This window comes from Panthera pardus, unplaced genomic scaffold, assembly GCF_024362965.1.
Source record: "Panthera pardus isolate Hobbes unplaced genomic scaffold, ASM2436296v1 HiC_scaffold_11, whole genome shotgun sequence".
NCBI classification, from domain to species: domain Eukaryota; kingdom Metazoa; phylum Chordata; class Mammalia; order Carnivora; family Felidae; genus Panthera; species Panthera pardus.
The window spans coordinates 93,235,711-93,251,204 of record NW_026526666.1 but is presented as its reverse complement, the minus strand read 5'-3'; the positions used below and the strand labels follow the sequence as shown (position 1 = coordinate 93,251,204).

At 59.6% G+C, this 15,494-nt stretch overlaps 1 protein-coding gene across 3 annotated transcripts in view; it reads left to right on the top strand.

Annotated features, from left to right (window-relative positions):
* Window positions 1-347: 347 nt before the first annotated feature.
* PAX7 (paired box 7) overlaps window positions 348-15,494 on the top strand; it is a 101,691-nt gene continuing 86,544 nt past the window's right edge. Inside the window, exons 1-4 of one of the 3 annotated variants that reach the window (XM_053898904.1) lie at window positions 348-869; window positions 3,492-3,727; window positions 4,321-4,447; window positions 5,390-5,524. In XM_053898904.1, coding sequence (XP_053754879.1) covers window positions 785-869; window positions 3,492-3,727; window positions 4,321-4,447; window positions 5,390-5,524 — 583 coding nt within the window. In that variant the 5' untranslated portion in view covers window positions 348-784. Of the gene's footprint in view, window positions 870-3,491; window positions 3,728-4,317; window positions 4,448-5,389; window positions 5,525-15,494 lie in introns of all 3 variants that reach the window. The other 2 variants (XM_053898903.1, XM_053898905.1) reach the window with 2 other exon arrangements.

Genomic DNA, 15,494 nt, shown 5'->3' with positions numbered 1-15,494 from the left:
TCCAGCTGAGCACTTTTGCACAACTTACCCGGCGGATCGCTCGCCCCCTCGCTTCCCCTCTTGCCTTCCCAACCCCGTCGCCCCCAGTCGCCTCCCCTCCAGCCCCGAAACTCCGACAGAGCCACCTCGTCCCCTCCCCGAGCCTTGTGGGGGGCGGGGGGCGAAAGCCGGTGCGCGAGGGGGACGTGAGTGTGGTCTGCAGGGAGGCGTGGAGGGGCGCGCAGGGAGGGAGCGGGCGAGCGCGGGAGTAAATACATAACTAAATACGGGCGAGAACCCACTCGGCAGCCTCTCGGCTCAGAAACTTTGGCCCGGAGCGCGCGAGCGCGCACGGCCGCCCGTCCGAGGCCGGGCCCTGCCTCCGGCCGCGGCTCCCCCCTCCCTACCCCAGCCCCGCTCCGCAGCCGGCCTCGCCTCCCGGTTCCGCCCGGCGCATCCGCCCGCACAACTTCTGGCCGAGCCGAGCGGGCACAGGCGGACTTGGGGTTGGCGTGTTTGTTTGTTTGAACTTCCCTGTCGCCACCTTCCCCCCCCCCCTCCCGACCGCCCCCCTCCACCAACCTCCGCCCCCCACCTCGCCCCCCTCCCCAGCTTCTGGACGCGAACGGCTGCAGCCGGGGGTGGGGGTGGGGGCAGGGAGCGCGTGCGGAGAGGGGAGGAGGGGGAAGAGGTTAAAAAAAGCGAAGTGGCAGAAGAAGGAAAGAAAGAGAGCGCAGCGGGGGTGAAGGGAGCGGACGGGCAGCGGTTTGTGCCGACTCTGGACTCGTCCCCGGCGTGCGCAAGAATGGCGGCCCTTCCCGGCACGGTCCCCAGGATGATGCGGCCGGCGCCCGGGCAGAACTACCCGCGCACCGGCTTTCCTCTGGAAGGTAAGAGCGCCTCCGCGCCTCCGCCGGGAGCCCGGGGTCCGCGGAGACGCGGCCATCTCCAGGGGTGGCGGCGGCGCCAGCGGCAGCAGGGCGGGAGGAGGGGGGCGCGCTCCCCGTCTCGTCTGGGACGGAGTCCGGGCGCTGGACCCCGGAAGTTTCCGGGGCCGACACTTGTCCGTTTCTGCGCGGCTTTCGGTGGCCGGCGGCCCGGCCTCACAGGTCGCGCGGGCCCTGGCCTTGCTCCGCCGGGCGGAACCCGGGGCAGATTTCGGCCCCTGGGAAACGCCAGCTCTCCGTGAATTTCAGCTCGTTCCACTATTTTCAGATACTTCCCTCCCCCCCCCCCCATAGTTTCTCGCAGCTCTCCTGCGTTCGCCCCTGCAAGCGCGTCCTACTCCTCGTCCCGAATTGTTCTTTTTTGTGTGTTTGTTTTCCCCACTGCTGGGATGGTCTTCCCAAACCCCTTTTATTTCGAAATGCCGACAGCATGTGGACAGCGTGTGTCCAAACCAGGAAGGTTCTCCGCTTCGTCCAAAGCAACAGTCAGAAACTCCTGCTCTTGGGGTCTGGAAACAAACTAATGCGAAATAATCGATAGCAACGATTTCCCCCGGCCCCACCCCCACAACTTTTCACTTGGGCTTCGGAACTCGGGAACTCTCCTGGGAGAGGACCCCGGGACGGGGAAAGTGCGCGATTCTGTAATGCGTCCTCCCTAAAGAAATATGCAGCGCCGGGGCGAGCAGGGAAGGACGCACCGTGGACGGTTCCCGGCTCCAGGAAAGGGTGCGAGCGGGCTGCCGAGACCCTTTCCTGCGGGTTTTTTTTTTTTTTTTTTTGGCTTCGTTTTGTGTTGTGTTGCTTTCTTTCTAAACGGATGGAAGGCCTTCAACCTGTCAACCGAGGGATCACTGGGCTCCTGGGGGCAGGTAGCCACGGTGTCACACGGGACACCGCTTTCATTTTGTAATTACTCTTCTGGTAATTGTATGAGCCCCCTTGTGCGCGAGGAAGGGGAAAGGAGGCGGGGAGGGGATGGACGGGCAGGCAGCCTGCGATCTGGGGAGGGAGGGGTCCCTCCGGCAGCGGGCCGGGCGCGGGTCCCTGCATTAGACAGAGGCGAAGAGAGTGGCTCCGTGATCAAGTGCGCGCGAGCAGCCACGCAGGCGGGAGAGCGCACAAGCCCGGGGATTTGCCGTAACACTCTCCTGTAGCGAATGCAAGTGAAACAGGCGGCCGAGGACGCGCAGCGGATTAGAACAATATTTGCCCAACATGACGGAGAATACTGAGGAGAGCCGAGCGCCGGTCGCTAAAGAGGCTCTTGAATATAAAGTTGGGCGCTCGAGAGCTCTCCAGTGCTAATGGCATATCCCGCCACGGAGACCGAGTGACTCTGACTTGGCGACGCACGATTTCTGATTAAATCCGAGGGTGGCTTCAGACTCCTACTTTTGCAAAGAGAGGTGGGGGGGGGGGGCCGGGAGCGCGAGGAAGGAGGCGGTAGGAACAGCCGAGCCTCTTCTCGCCTCCTCCCTTCCAATTATACCGGCAGCTCCCTCCACTCGGGCGGCTGTGAAATCGTTCTAATCTGCCAGATCTCCGCAGCCGCCGAGTCCCCAAATTGGGGGGATCGAGGCCGGATTAGTGCACCGGGTGTCCCCCAACCTTCTGGGAGGAAATTGTGTAGACTTTGCATTAAGGCTTCTGAGGAGCTCTCCCCTCCCCAGCATACAGCAGGGGCTGACCGCGGGGGATGTCTGTCTCCCAGGTTCCCAAAGTCACCCACACCCCGGGTGGGGGGGGGGGGGACTCTGGCCCATCTGTGTACCAGCCTCTCAGAGCCCGCAGGGACAGTTCATGGATTTCTGAAGCCAACTAGTATTTGATTTGGAAGCTTGGAGCATCTCCCCAGATCTCCCCAAAACGAAATTAGAGCTTTGAGAGGGGTTGGAAGCAAGGAGAGTCCCTCAAGGGACAGCCAGGTGACCCCAGAGGCAGGGACCAACGGCGTCATGTCACCAGTCCCTCGACTGTTCAGTTAGAAGTTGGACGGCTCTGCCAGCCCAGGCCAGAGCACTAAACACTGGTAATTAACCAGCACCTTCTGGCCCGCTCCAAAATGGATCAGTCTTGACCACCTAGGGCACGGAGCGGACCAGAGGGGCCACATCTCACCCGCTAGTGGCCTCTCTAAGAGGCAGGCAGACCTGTGGCCCAAACTGCATCCTGGGGGACATTGGTCCCAGAGACTCCAAGACTCCATCAGCCTCTTGGCTCTGTCCCCTCCCTCCCGTCCTCAGAAGCATCAGATCCGTCGTCCTCATTCCCCATGGTGTGACAGGAGCAGGGGCACGCGGCGTCTGGGGGACTGTAGCAGCCAGCCGTGACTCCCCCCTCCATCCTTGCAGGACCTTCTCTGAGCTTTATGACGGTTTTCGCCTGACCTCTGTACTGCCTGGGCTCCAAATGTGTGTGTGTGTGGGGGGGGGGGGGGGTTCAGGGATCCTCTGTCAGGGGTCTTGGGGCTCAAATGAGACCAGCCAGGGAGGTGTGCTCAGTGTCTCCTCCCCATCCTTACCCTGTGCCTCTCTCCTTCCCCATCTGCCCTCCCTTCTCCAGTGTCCACACCACTTGGCCAAGGCCGGGTCAATCAGCTTGGCGGGGTCTTCATCAATGGGCGACCCCTGCCTAACCACATCCGCCACAAGATAGTGGAGATGGCCCACCATGGCATCCGGCCCTGTGTCATCTCCCGCCAGCTGCGTGTCTCCCATGGCTGTGTCTCCAAGATTCTCTGCCGCTACCAGGAGACCGGGTCCATCCGGCCTGGGGCCATCGGAGGCAGCAAGCCCAGAGTGAGTGTCTTTGCTGCGAGCCGACAGTCGTCCTTCCCACGGTTGGGGGATCCTGGCCGTAGCCCCTCTCAATGCCCTCCATCATCCAGTATCATTGGGGGTTCCGTAAGCTTCCTGTGAAAGTACAGGAGGAGAGTGTCCTCACCCCCGGATAGCTCCCTCCTTACTTGAATTTCTAGTGGATGGAGATAACTGAGGTTCCAGGTTGCCCAAGACTTGGAGGCCCATGAGTCATCCCTGGGCCGTCCCTATGTCTGCCCCATCCCCTATCATCATCCCAGACCAGGGAAAAATCTCCCCTCTGTCTTGCCTGAAATAGTGAAAAGGAGATCCTAGGAGTCCTAATTAGCTTTTTATTTTATTACCTATCACTTCCCTGGGCCCTCAGTCAGCTGCCTTCCTGGGAACCAGGCTCAGGTTTTGTGAAGGGATAAAGCCAATCTCAGAAGGGGGCGGTGGTGGTGGTGGGGGGGGGGATGGGAACCAGAGACACCAGCCTGGCCTGGGGCTCTTGGGAGGTTGATATTAAAAGTATCTCCCTCCCCCCACCCCATCTTTCCACTCCTGCTCTCCCACCTCCACCTCTGAAGCAGGTGGCGACTCCGGATGTGGAGAAAAAGATCGAGGAGTACAAGAGGGAAAACCCAGGCATGTTCAGCTGGGAGATCCGAGACCGGCTGCTAAAGGATGGGCACTGTGACCGCAGCACGGTGCCCTCAGGTGAGAAGGCAGCTGAGCCGGCGGAGTCTGGTTCAGGCTTGGGGTTCGGGGGCTGGGGGTGGAAGAAAGAGGACAGGAGGTACTGAATGACGCGGAGCTTGAAGGAAAGTTGGGGGGAGCAAGGGGGACAGGAGCGTGGAGAGAGTTGGGGCACAGGAGGGACTCAAAACCGAAAGGAAGATGAAGCCAGGGAAGAAGGAAGGAGAAGCAAGTTCAGAAAGAGAGAAGAGGAGGAGGAAGGAGAGAAGGAGGGATGGATGGACAGAACGGAAGGAGGGACGGAAGGGGCAAAAAGTTAATCCTATAAGGCTGGGTGATAACAGGAGCTCCCTGGGCACTTTCTCCGGGAAGTGGCCTAGAGAGATGGGTCCATCCTAGGAGGGTTGATCTCCGGTGGGCTCCCTGGACCCCTTTCCCCAAGTCACAATTTCTGTTTCGTTAGTGCCACCAGCCAGCAATGGGTCCCAAATGTGGGGGCCTTCCAGCATCCTGCCTTGTGAGACAGAAAGGGCCTGGGATGTCCGTGTGCAGGGGCACGTGTGTGTGCAGGCGGCCAGGCACGCAGGGCTGGGCCGCACACCTGAGTGTGGAGACCGCAGCACAGGGGCTGGAGGGCCTCCGGGAAGGCCCTGGGGGAGTGGGTATGGGTGTGAGTGTATCTAGGGGATGTGCGGGTGTAAGGCACAAGTGTGTGCAAGGATGCGTATAGGAAAGCCACCGTGAGATGCCCCAGGTGGGTCAGCTTCCCTAGCGAGTGACTGTCCTTAGGTAGAGACGCTTAACCGGGGAGGGGGGCAGCGGGGGTGTGAATCTCATTGCGGCGTGTTGGGGGGCGGGGGGGGGGGGGGGGGTGCTGCGCGGCTTTCTCCCAGGGGCCCAGGTCGCGCCGGGCTCCGCTGCCCCAACGACTTATACTTGGTCTTTTGCCTTTGAATTTCTGAGGTTTAGTGAGTTCGATTAGCCGCGTGCTCAGAATCAAGTTCGGGAAGAAAGAGGAGGAGGATGAAGCGGACAAGAAGGAGGAGGACGGCGAGAAGAAAGCCAAGCACAGCATCGACGGCATCCTGGGAGACAAAGGTAGGGAGCCTCCCCGGGGACGCCACGGCGGAGCCGCGCGTCCCCACCCGCCCGCGTGCGGGCCGGTGCTGCGCTTCCGCCGCCCAAGGCTGGCGACTTCAGCGGGAGCGACTTCAGCGGGAGGACTCACAGCCTCCGGGGGTGGGGGCGGGGGGGGGGGCAGCCGGGAGCCCCCTCGAGGCTTTGCCGAGAGCGCCCCCTCGGCGCGCCCGGGGCCAGGGCAGGGCGCGGAGCCGGGGCGCAGACGGACCCCGCCTCCCCGGGGAGCCGGCGGCAGGTTGGTGCACTGCGCGCCGCCGAGTGCGCGAGCCCCGCGCGCAGGGCCTCGCCGAGCCCTCCGGCGCGTGTGTCCTCCGGCGCTGGCGTTTTGGCGGCTGGTCCCGGCGTGGATCTATTATTTATAGGAAACTTGGGCAAGGGCGGGGGGGGGGGGGGGGGCGAGGAAGGAGGAGCCGGCCCGCGGCTCCCTAAATGAATTTGTTAACCAGACCCGCACACGCTCTCTAAACGGTCCCTTGAAACCCTGCCTGACAGTTGACTGACCGCTGCAATCAATAAAAATTAGCGAGGGCCGCGTGGGCCGCCGCCGAACCCTCAGCCTCGCGTTGTCAGGGCGCGCGGACCGAGCCAGCGCCGAGTGGGTGCAGACGGGCGCACGAGGCAGGGGCTTGCCCCCGTGGGGCCAGGAGTCGAGGCCAAGTTCCCAGAGGCCCGGGGTGGGGAGGTCTCGGGCGAGGAGAAAGATTCGGACGCTCCTCGCACTCTCCCCACTTTTCAGCGCGGCTGGGCCGCTGCCGGGAGTCTGAGCCTGGCGCCCGGCTTTTTCCCCGGATCTGCTAGGGAAGGCATTTATCTTTCAAGCGCCTGCACGCCCCGGGAAAGGGGGGGCGTGCTTTTGTTTATTGACGGGGGGTGGGGGGGGGGGAAGTTTCGGGAGAAGGGGAAGTCTTTCTCATTACCCCCTCCCCTCGGAGTTCTCTCTGAGACTGGGTCTTCCGTGGGGGCATGGAGGAGAGACAGACAGACAAGAGCCAGAGCCGGGGAGGCTGGCTGGGGAGAAGAAGCAAGCCCCCCAGCAGGCATGCGGGCCCGGGCAGGGGTGGGGGGCTGCAGGCAGGCAGACAGCAAAGACAGTGCTCCTGTGAACCAGCAAAACAGTAGCTTTGTGGAAAGTGGGGAAGCGCCCCGAACCTGGGAACTTGGAAGGAGCACATTTGGCTGGAATTTCTTTGCAGAGGTTTCTCGAGGTACCTCCCTCCTTGCTTCCTGCGAACTCCCAGCCCGGGTCTCTCCCCAGTTTTCAGCAGGCTCTCCCAACCTTGAAGATGAACTTCAGAGACAAAGCCCGCTTCCAAAGACAACACCCAGGGAGGCCCAGCCCCCACTGGCCTGGTGGAGGGGGAAGGTGGGAGGAGGGGCAGGGGCAGCCCCTTTGAGAGCAGCCTAGAGCTGGGGAAGGGGCGGGCTATTGACATTCAGGGCCCCAAGTGGAGCCCAGTCCCGCCAGGGACAAAAGGGCGAGGGAAGAAAGGGAGGGAGCCGCGCCTGGCACCCCGCTGCGCCGGGCCTGTCGCACAGCCTCAGGTCTGCAGTGGGAAGGGGTCCTGTGCCGCTAAGGAGCGCCTCTGGCTTGGCCCAGGCGGCCCTGAGCCCTGCGACCCCCTGTGGGGGGACCCAGTCCTTACTTCAGTTTGTAGCAGAAAGGGGCTTAGGGGCACTTCCTTTTTTTGTGGGGTGGGGCACATTGAACTTGAAGGGCTCTTTTCTGGTGCCTTACCACACGGCAGACGCCGTTTCTGGGAGGTAACCGGGGGAGAGGCGGAAGGAGGTTTGGTTTTATTTGGAGAGACTTTAGGTGTGCGTGTGTGTGGCTGGGGTTTGTCCAGTTCCGTCTGTAAGGACGCAGCATAGAGAAATCTGTCCTGAGAAAGAAGGAAGGGAAGGGGATAGAAAGGGTGGGCTTTGGGGAGCCCTCCGCCTCCAGGGAGGTCCTGCGCTTCTGGTGTTGGTCAGGGCTTACGAAACCAGCTAACAGGCAACTTCGCTGCAGAGAGGATTTCCCTGCAGCACAACCAGGAAGCTCCAATTCTCCAGGGGTTTGCGGGGAGGAGGCAGAGAGCACAGGAGCTGAGTCTGGAGAGGAGTTGCAGAAATGAAATGGCACCCGTGGGTCTGGTATCCAGAAAGCCCAGCAGTTTTCTGAGTGACAGTGGGCATGTCGGGCGCCGGGACTGTGGGCTGGGTGGCTGTGTCAGCGCATGTGACTCTCCGTGTGGCTCTTTGCCCGTGGCCCTCTGGATCGTGGTGCCGTGGGGCTGTATTCTGTGCAACCGCGGTTCTGTGTGGCTCTGCAGGGTGGTTGTACGTGGGTGTGAATGGGCAGAGCGACCGTGGGGATGAGTGAGGGTTGCCTGTCCATCTGGTGACAAGTCACATCAGCCCCGAGTACCTGGGCAGGCATCCCAGGCGACCCCCCCCCCCCCAGGTGGGAACCTCTCCTCTCCCTCCTAGGCCCCGGCCATCAGCTTCACGGCCAAGTTAGAGGTGAAAAGACCCCTTAACCTCCACCCAAGCCGGCCAGGTGGGGAGAGGCAGAGACCCCTCAAAGCGCAGAGCAAAGGGAGGGGTGCACGCCCACAAACTTTGTTTTGGTTTCTTGCTCTCGACAAACGCTTTCTCCGGGGGTTGCCCCTCTCGTGGCGGGGAGCCTTGGAAGAAGGGGTTTAAGAGCTCTCCTCTTTAAGCGCTAAAGAGAGATCCCTCCCTGAGTCCGTTTTCCCCTATCGTCCGCTTGGCATTTAATAATGTTAAGACTTATTAGAGCTGGTAATGAAAACTGGGACTCCTGAATAGGAAACTGTGTTGGAGAGGGGTGTAATAGCTTCCAGGCATGGTAAGAAACTATTTATCCGCAATCAGTCCTCACTCTCAGAGTTTGAAGCACAAACGTTAAGTTGAAGGGTTTTAAAGCAGATTAAATTGAGCTTTTATTTCTGTGCACTTTCATCTCTGAACAGCTCACTCCTGCTCCCCTTGGGCTGATATTCATGAGGCTGTTCATATTTTTTTTTTTTTTTTTTTTTTGCTCTTATCCTTGTTAAGACTGAGTTATTAGGATTGTTGGTGGTGAGAATTTCAGACCGCTGCGGAGAGGGGCTCCGGCCATGCTCTGCTCACCTGGAGAGGGAAATGGACAGTTCTTGCCCTCATCCACTTGGACCCTCTTCCCCTCAGCCCTGCTCCGAGGATCAGGGGAGACACAGGCCGGAGACCCAAGTGGGAAAGGATTGGAGGAGGGACGGAGAAGAAAAAGATTTGCCTAGCCTGAGCCCAGAGAGACTCCGCTGGGAAATTTGATAGGGGTCTGCAAAAAGTCAAGCCATCTCTCTGGGGGAACTAAGGGGGCCAGTGTAAAGAAATGGGGGGGGCAGCAATATCAATAGTAATCAGCACCCCGAAACCTCATGCCTCTGACGTTGCACAAACGTAGGCTGACACTGACCAGATCAGACGTGGGGCTCCATCTGGGCCTTGGGGTCCGGCGCCCAGAGAGGTCACGATTAATACGAAATAAGGAGGGAGAGGGGGGACTCACAAACTAAAACGAAGAGGGTGCATTTGCCTCTGTGGGGAAGAGTGCCATGGTCACCGCCGGGCGGAGACTTTGCTGACTTCCCCGGGTAGGAAAGACCGTCCGAGGTGGGGGCCGAGGGGGGTGCTGGGTAAGGCAGATCTGTGTTTCTTTCCCTCTTTCCTTGATGCATTTTTAAAGCCGCGAACGTACAGGTGTGGAGTGGCAAATGACGAAAGAGGATCGGAAGGGAGAGGAGAGCCCCGAAGTGTCGGCTTTAGACACTTGTAAAAGGAGGTGGGAAACAATTTAATTTGGCAGCGCGGATAGCTGCTAATGCGGTTTTCGGTCGTTCGCTACACTGGAGGAAGCTGTTTTGATTGTGTGTACAAGGACCTGCTAAATTTAATTAGGCTCCGGGGGAGCGCATGAATAGGGGAAGGGGGGGGCTCGGCTCCCCTCAGCCCACACCGTTTTTTGTTTTTTTTCTTTTTTTTCTTTTTTCCCTTCCCCCGGCTTCACACCTGGAAGGGGCATTGTTTACCGGATAGGCGAGAGCGGCCCAGGCAAAGGGAGGCGGCGCGGAGGGAGCGGGGCCTTGGGAGCGGGAGCCGGGGAGGGGACGGAGATAGTCCATTTATCAAGAAACAATCTGCATTGATTTAAACCAACAAGTTCCCTCCTCTGTAAATGTGTGTTTAGAGAAAGGTAATTGACACTCTACCAAATCAAAGGATTACCCCGGGTTGGCAATCTAATCAAACAGAGTCCAGGCGGGATTTGAGGCTGTTCAGAGTGGGGATCAGCTTCGCATAATGGGGGCTCGGAGGAAGATGGGAGGGTGTCAGGCAATTCCCCGGCTTTAGGCTGAGCTCGGTGGTGGATATTCAGTGAGACCAGGGGGAGAGAGGGAGGGGGGCGAGGCCTCCGCCGCGCCCGGGTGGTGGGGGGATGGGGTGAGCGGAGAGGGGGCGTGCGGGGCGGGGGTGGGGGAACATCCCGCAGGAGGGGGGCTCCCGGCGAGGGGGCGAGCCCACACTGGGCTGACAAGACTCCCCCTTTCTTCCCTCCATCCCCCCCCAACCGAAGCCGCGAGAGGGGAAGGAGGGAGCGGAGACTAACGGAGAACAACAATGAGATATAACTATTACAAAGGCAAACACTGGCGCTCGCGCGCGCGCTCGCAGCCCCGGAACCCGCGGTAAATAAACAAAGTCGGCAAACTGTTTGCCAGATAAACTCGTGCCTAAATCGAGTGTGACGGGCAAGGAGAGTCGAGACAGAAGGAGATAAGGTTGGAGGGGGAATGAACGAGCATAATCTAATAGAAGACATTCAGCAAACAAACTTGAAACAAGAACAGGGGAGCGGAGGGTAATTATCCGCCCCAGAGAGCGAGGGAAGCCTTCGGAGGGCTGGGGGTGCGGGGGTGGGGCGGGGGGGGGGGCCCGGAGCCGCGGGGGTGGGGCGTGTTGGGGAGACCGGGAGGCGAGAGGCCTTCGGGACTCCACGGGGAACCGGGCCAGGGTCCCCAGGGCGCGCAGGGGGAAGGCCTTTGGGACTCCACGGGGAACCGGGCCAGGGTCCCCAGGGCGCGCAGGGGAAGGGCTCGGCTCCCAGATTGAGGTTCCCGCGCGGCTCCAGCCTCCCGGACGCATTTCTACACGGGGTGGGGGTCCCCCGCCGCGGAGGCGTGCGGGTTTTATGTTCACCTCCGGGCACGCACCGCCACACACACCGGCTGTTTCGAGGCGTTTGTACCTAAAAGACTCGTGTGCGCGGCGCAGCCGTGAAAGGAATTAGATATTTACCAGTTTGAAATAAGCCTGGCTAAGAAGAAGAGAGAAGAGAGAGAGAGAGAGACATTGAAAAGACGAGGCTGGCTGGGGGAAGACTTCAAACGAATTCATCACTTGGAATGGTGGAGGGGAGATTTACCAGACAGTACTGGGAAGTTATTTAGATATTAATAACACATTTTCCTGAGGCGCGACCACGGCAGCCATCTGCGCGGCTCTTGGAGCTATTTGGCTGGGTGAAATATGGGCGTCTCAAATGTTGGGAAGAGATAACGCAATCAGGCCGTAACCCTGGTCCTAAGACGGCATCGCAGCGTTAAACCCGGATTAACCTCCCCCCACCCCCGCCGCCCCCTCCCCTTTCACAGCTTTCCAAATTTTTCACTGGAATTTACATGGAAGGATTTAAAAGCACATATAACAGTAGCCTTAAAGCAGTAAGGTGATTATTTGGGCTTTTTTTTTTTTTTTTTTTTTTAAAGAATGCCTTTCTGAAAATGATAGTTGTCACACATTACATCTTATGTAAATAATACGACATAAAAACATATATATTTTTTATACATAGAGAGAGAGAGTTGAGCAAAGGAGATCTCCTTCCAGGTTGCCTCTTGGGACTTTCTGTTTGTCATCATCAGCAACGTTGATGAGGCCTCGTTCCTAATGGGAACCTAAAGAAACATGAAATGTACAATCAGCTAAAGCCAGACAGAGTTCACACCACAGAAGGGGCACAGAAGTGCCTGGTGAGGAGAAGCCTTCCAACTGTTAAGAGCACAGAAGAGAAACCCCAAAGGGGAGATTCTCCAGGGGCTTTGGGGCCTTGAAGGCCATGACTAAGGGGGGGGGGGGTACATTCCAGGAATTCCAGGAAAAATAGCTCGTCTCCTTCTCCCATCCCAGACTAATGAGGTAATTAGGAAACCCGGTTGGGGATGGGGATAAGAGGAGATTGGAAGGTGGGGATGCCCCCCTCAGTTTTTACTGTCCTAGGCCTTCCCTCTTCCCCCCCCCTCCCCCCAACTCTGCCTGAAAGAGGAAAAGGTGGAAATGGGGTCAGCGCTTTCTGACCCGCTCTGGAGCGATTGGCCCCGGCTGGGGTCGGGCAGGGGGAGGGAGGGAACTTGCCTTCCCAAATCGAATCAAGGCAGAACGGTGACCTAAGGGGGAAACGTCGCCATTAGTAGATAGATCTCTCCAAAACTTCAAACAAAGTGGGGTGGGGGTGGGGGGAAGGGAACGGTGAAGCTGGGTAGGCAGAGGCCAGGCGGGGAAGGGGTCCGCAGGCAGCTCAGGGGGGACCGGGAGCCTGCGAAGGGGAGGGGCCCGGAGGAGGAAGAGAAAGGGTCGAGGGCAGAGGGGAGGTGGGGGCCAAAGGAAGGGGTGTAGGAAAGGGGATATGATATGCCAGAGGGGGGTTGGCTGCACTTGGAACTTCAGCCCCCGGGGAGAGGCAAGGCTTCGCGGCGGCGCTGCAGCCTGGGGAGGGATGGGGGGGGGGTTGTGTGCGCCCCAAGCCGTGCTTCCATGAGGCCCCTAGGGCATCCCAAGGCGCCTGGGCGCTCCAGCCTGGCCCTCAGTTGGGCACCTCCGGGAGCCGCAGAGCCCCGCAAGCTCCGCACGGTTTCTCCGAGACTGCGGGTCAGCTAAATGGTCCAAGATTTGGTCGCCCGGGCCCTGGCTGTGCGCTGGGCCTGCGCCCAGGTCGAGCCCAAGGGAGGGGTGAGCAGAGACCGGGGAGACACAGAGGCACAGAGGGGGTACGAGAGAGAGGCAGCCGGAGGAGAACAGCAACAGGGGGAGGGGAAGAGAGAGAGAACGCTGCGCGCTGGAAAACTGGAGCGAGAAAGACCGAGCGCGGGGGGTAGAGAACCTGCCCGGAGCGTTGGAGGGCGCCGGGAAATGCGGAGGGGCCGCGGGAGGCGCGGAGCGGCAGGAAGGAAGACAAAGGGACGCCGAGTCCCCGAAAGGCTGGCCGGGGACGGGCGGGTCGGGAGAAGCCGTAGGCCCCCGAGGCAGCCCGCGGGAGAGCGCGGGCGGAGAGGGCGAGCGCGCGGAGCCGGGCGGCGGCGGGAGGCGGGCGAGCCGCTGTCGTCCTTTTGATCCTCCGCGGCTTCCCCTTATCAGAAGCGCTTTCGGTGACACTGGCACAAAGGCAGTTCATCATATTACAGCGCGGCCCGGCGGCTCGCTGCGATCCCGCCGCTTAATTAGAGGCGAGCGAGTCGCGGCCGGCGGAGCGGGAGGGAGGCCGAGCCCGAGGCGGGGGCCTGGGCGCCGCGCTCCGACCCGGGGCGCTGAGCAGGGGCCGGCCCGAGAGCCTGGTCCAGCCGGGACCGGGAACAAGGGCGGGGGGTGGGGGTGGGGCTCTCATTCGGAGCGCTGCTCCTTAGACGGGCCTGTCGGGGTTTCACTGCCACGAGAGTGAGGCTCCCTGCCTTCGGGATGTTCGCAGCCGCCCCTTCTAAGTTCTCGGCTTTGGGGAAGAAATGGCGCAGGCCGGCATCCCCACTCCCTGGCTTCCCACGCCGCAGACTGGAGGGTGAGAGGGTGAGTAAGGGTGATGTTACAAGGCTGGAGAGCTGAAGGCTTCATGCTGCTCTGGGCCCAGTTCACACCCACAGGTTACCAGCGGCCGGAGGGTCAGATTCCCCCCTCCTGCGGCTTGCCCTGTCCCCAAACGATCCCAGCTGCGCCAGGCAGGAGGAATCAGGAGGGGCAGAGGGCATCGTGGTGAGACTGGGAAGGAAGGGTGCCAGTGTCTGTCCTGTCCCCCAACTCACTAGAGTGTAATCTTGGACAACTTGCTCAGTGTCTCTGGCTCTCGGTCTCCTCCTATGAAAGCCAGAGCCCTGGACTAAGTCAAAGATTCTTGTCCTCCTTGGGGGGAACTTAGACCCCTTTGGGAATTGGATAAAACCCAACAAACTGGCCAACCACACAAGTTCGTACAGACAGAATTTCGGGGAGCGTATAAAGGGGTCTCTGGGCCTCTGGAGGCCATGTCCCATTGGGAACTTCACACAGGCAGTTTTCCTGGTGACTCCAATATTCTCGAGGGAGTGTCTCTTCAGACACTCCTGGATGAGAGAGCCCGGGATGAGGATCTGGAATTGGAGGAGGGGTGTTGAGGCTGGAAGCCTGCCCTCTATCTGGCCCTTGCTGCTTCCACCCCTTTCCAAAGCATGCAGCAGTATCCACCCAGTCACCACCATTTGGTTGTTGGAAGGGTCCTTTCTGAGGTTGAAATAAGCACAAATGTGGTGTTCCCCTTTTTTGTCAAAGAAAGAAAGACGGGGGGAGGGAGAGAGAGAGAGGAACGAAGGGGGGAAGGGAAGGGAAAGAAGGAAGGAAAAGAAGAGAAAAAAGAAAGAAAGAGAAGAGAGAAAGGGAGGAAGGAAGGAAAGAAAAGAAAGACTTGTTTCAGAGGGTGAATTTCTTCAACCTGTAAAATTTTGTTGAGCACCTACTATGCATTGTGCCAGGCATTGTGATAAGTGCCCAGGAGCACCTGAGACACCAAGAAGGCCTCTCTCTGCCTTCAGAGACTTTTGAGCCGGGTGGTTGAGACAGAAAATAAACAAGCCTACGATGAAGAGATGTGCCCCAGCGCATGTGTTTGTGCGCGTGTTTACCTGGATCTCTGAGTGTGCCTCGCCCCCTTGCCAGGCTGCCTGTGTGTTTTGGTGTTTGTGAGTGTTGTCTGTATGTCTGTGTGCGCATGACTGCACGCAACAACTGGATGTGTTTGGGGCCCGGGCTGGATTTGGCAGGCAGCCCCCAACCTGACTTGGGGGGGTCACAGGCCTGGAAGACAGGGCATGGGGAAGCGCCCAGGGCTGGAGGAAGCTCCTCCAGCTAAGAGGAGGAGGGAGGGGCGGCCTGGGGCCTGGGCTCCCAAGCGCCTTCCCTGTGCTCTTTGCCACTGAAAAAAAAGATCAAACAGCCCCTAGGACGGGACAGAAAAAGGCGTGGGGCGTCCTCCGGAGAAGCAGCTTGGAAAACTCCAGCCTGAACTTTTCTGGGGTCTTTTCACGGGACCCAGACCCAGCGGGGCCCCAGTGGAATGGGCAGCTGCCTTTCTGCAGGATCCTCCCCCGGTCCCCAGCCTCTGTGGGGTAACAGGTGGAGAGGGTCCACTCTTGGACGCGGGTTCAAATTACAGTTGTGGGTCTGTAGGTGCCTGGGGAAAGTGGAGAGAAGGTAACATTTGGGGAGGTTTCGTGGGACGTCCTGTGTTGTGTATACTTTTGCGCAGAGATTGTGTGTCTGGAATCAAACGCGCTCCAGTTCTCTGGAAACTTGTCCTACGGTCTGCATCAGATTTATCTGGGCTGCACACAAATCAGGTTCAGAGTTCATCTCCAGAGCATCAACTTTGGGGTTGGTAGGGGTCAGGGGGAGTTCTAAGGAACCTTCTGGAACTCTGTCATTCCCAGCGGAAGCCTGCAGAAGACCTCCTGTCTCCTGCAGTCTCTTGTAACCACAGAACCAACCCCAACTGCTGGTCCAGCGGCAGAAGGAGGAACCCAGGACTTTCGGGACTGATTTTGTACTAATCCCCTCCCCACCCCCACCCCCGTTCCTCCTCTTTGCAAGT